The 2,787-nt window shown below is 44.3% G+C and overlaps 1 protein-coding gene across 2 annotated transcripts in view; it reads left to right on the forward strand.

Moving 5' to 3' along the window:
* LOC147629133 (short-chain dehydrogenase TIC 32, chloroplastic-like) overlaps positions 1 to 1,713 on the forward strand; it is a 1,956-nt gene extending 243 nt beyond the window's left edge. Inside the window, exons 2-8 of one of the 2 annotated variants that reach the window (XM_086812381.1) lie at positions 78 to 309; positions 396 to 475; positions 688 to 724; positions 828 to 906; positions 1,011 to 1,098; positions 1,229 to 1,296; positions 1,421 to 1,713. In XM_086812381.1, the coding sequence (XP_086668507.1) occupies positions 78 to 309; positions 396 to 475; positions 688 to 724; positions 828 to 906; positions 1,011 to 1,098; positions 1,229 to 1,296; positions 1,421 to 1,591 (755 nt within the window). In that variant the 3' untranslated portion in view covers positions 1,592 to 1,713. Of the gene's footprint in view, positions 1 to 77; positions 310 to 395; positions 476 to 567; positions 725 to 827; positions 907 to 1,010; positions 1,099 to 1,228; positions 1,297 to 1,420 lie in introns of both variants that reach the window. The other variant, XM_086812380.1, reaches the window with a different exon arrangement.
* The last annotated feature ends 1,074 nt before the right edge of the window (positions 1,714 to 2,787 follow it).

Consider the following 2,787-nt stretch of genomic DNA (forward strand, 5'->3'; position numbering starts at 1 on the left):
CAAGTGCATGTAATTAGAACATAAGCGATATATCGATTGCTTAAGACATGCTAATCTTTTAGATGGTTATGGCACAGGTGCATCGAGCGGGATTGGGGCAGAGACCGCGCGAGTTCTGGCGCTGCGTGGGGCTCACGTGGTGCTGGCCGTGAGGAATGTTGGCGCGGGAGAGAGGGTGGCGAAGGGCATTGTGCACGAGATCCCACACGCGCGGCTGCACGTACTGCATCTGGAATTGAGCTCCATGGCCTCCGTCCGAACCTTCTGCGAAAGCTTCAAGGCCTTGAACCTGCCCCTCAACATCCTCATGTATATATATAATTATCCTTGATACGTACCTCTACGTACTAGCTGCTTCTTAATCTTTCAGTGAGCTAATAACAATGTCTGAACAGCAATAACGCAGGCATCGCGGGACTACCTTTCACGCTATCAGCAGATGGCCTGGAGATGCAGTTCGCCACGAATTACATAGGTGAGCCGCTCCTGGGCTCATAACCTAAAACGCCCGAATTAAATGCGTAGTCATGATTACTAACTCTAATCTCAATTATTTATCCGCGCTAGGCCACTTCCTCTTGACGAGCCTCCTACTAGATGATATGAAGAGGGTGGCAAAGGAAACTGGCATTCAAGGCAAGGTCGTCAACGTGTCGTCCGTAGGCCATGCTCTTTTCACGTATCCAGGCGGCATCCGCTTCGATCAGCTCAACGAAGAGTCCAGGTACGAGTCCAGATTCTATACAATATTAACATAACTCCTCCCCGCTCCATTGAAATCCCATCTACTATGATATCGATCTCCTTACATCTCGCACGATGCACAGCTACCATCCTTGGCGTGCTTACGGACAATCCAAGCTCGCCAACATTCTCCATGCCAAGGAACTCGCCAGGAGATTCGAGGTTTCTTTCTTTAACCCTCCCATCTTCATCAATGTCAATGCCCAACACGAATCTGCTCCCTTATTCAACTATCGGTTATGATACACGATCATTTGTTGTTGTAGGAAGAAGGAGCCAACATGGTCGCAAATGCTCTCCACCCAGGAACCATCCTTACAAATATCTTCAACGGCCACCCCTTGGAAGACACATGTGATGATCTTATACACTTTGCCTTTTCTTATCAAACCTGATTACACTAAGTCGTAATGTTAAGCTAACAAAATGTTACCTACTCCAGGAAGCCATGCCTGACTCAGTCATGCTTTTGGGCTTTGTGCAGTGCAGCAACTAAATAAAGATTTTGAAATCGAAGATCACACACCCCTATTCTGGAAATCCACTTCCCAGGTAGGTTCAAAATCGGAAAGTGCATACACGTGTGTGCATGTATGTGTAAGAGAGAGAGAGAGAGAGAGAGAGAGAGAGAGAGAGAACTCTTGAGTAACGATCATTTTAGTTTGCCTCCTCATAGGGTGCTGCGACTCAGTGTCTTCTAGCCCTGCATCCGTCTACCAACACCAAAAATGGAAGGTACTTTGAAGATTGTCAAGAGGCAAAGCCAAGTGATATCTCGTGTGATTTGAAGCTTGCCAAGGACCTATGGGATTTCAGCACAAAGATTACATCTTTGAAAGCCTGCTAGACACTTTTTGCAATTAAATCTTGGAAGGCTTGCTAGACACTTCATCCCATTACACGGAGTTATTGTCAAAATCTTGTAAAGAAGATCCCTAAAGTTTTTAATAAATTGAGAAGTTTGTGCAATACCCGTCTATATGTTCAGCATGCAGTGTCACAATTGAGAAGGTTTATGCATTGTCTCGGCACATGGCATTGGCAAGTAGTGAAGCGTGTCTTCCGTTATCTTCAAGGCACTCAGCACTATGCATTGTTTTACATCAGTGAGTCTTCTTAATGCTTGTCCGGCACATGGCATTGGCAAGTAGTGAAGCGTGTCTTCCGTTATCTTCAAGGCACTCAGCACTATGCATTGTTTTACATCAGTGAGTGTTCTTAATGCTTGTCCGCCTACACTAATAGTGACTGGGCAGGATGTTCTGACAAAAGAGTGTCAACTAATGGATATTGTTTCCTTCTTGGCAACTCATGCATCTAAGAACCAACATTAAATTGTGAAGCTAAATATAGGGCAGCATTCATAACTTCTATGGAGTGTGTCCAGCTCTGCCATCTTTTGGGGTTGATGTTGGTATTAGACAGGAGTCTGCTACCAACCTTTACACTGAAAGTAAGAGCACATTAAAAATTACTCGGAATCCAATTTTCCATGGACGGATGAAGCACATTGAGGTGCATTATCACTATATTAGGGAACGACTCCATGCTAGAGAGATAGCCTTGACCTAAGCATCAACGCATGCCAATGTGGCACTGGATTTACCAAGACCCTTTCTAGGGAGAAATTTGAAGCTTTGCCACAAGCTCTGAACTTATTACCTCTACCAAGTTAGTCAGAGTGCATTCCAACTATTGCTATCGTCTCTGTTGTTCTGTGAGGTCGTGTGCATATTTGGTCTATGAATTTGTGTAGAGCATCTTCTTTCACATCAAAAAGTTTACAGGATTCGAGAGTTAGGGAAAAATAAAGGTAGTGAGTTTGAAAGAAACAATGAGTGTTAGAGAGACAATGAGTGTTAGAGAGAGAGAGCGAGAGAGGGTTAGAAGGAGAAAAAAAGAGAGCTAGAGAGAATGAGTTAGAGAGATATAGAGAAAGGTAAAAAGAGAGTTAGAGAGAAAGAGTGAGTGCTAGAGAGAGAGTTATACGGTTAGATTAGAGGGCTGGAGAGTTAGAGAGAGAGAGAGAGAGAGAGAGAGAGA

The sequence above is a fragment of the Cibotium barometz genome, chromosome 18 (genome assembly GCF_041138505.1).
Source record: "Cibotium barometz isolate CiBa-2024 chromosome 18, ASM4113850v1, whole genome shotgun sequence".
In the NCBI taxonomy this organism is placed as follows: domain Eukaryota; kingdom Viridiplantae; phylum Streptophyta; class Polypodiopsida; order Cyatheales; family Cibotiaceae; genus Cibotium; species Cibotium barometz.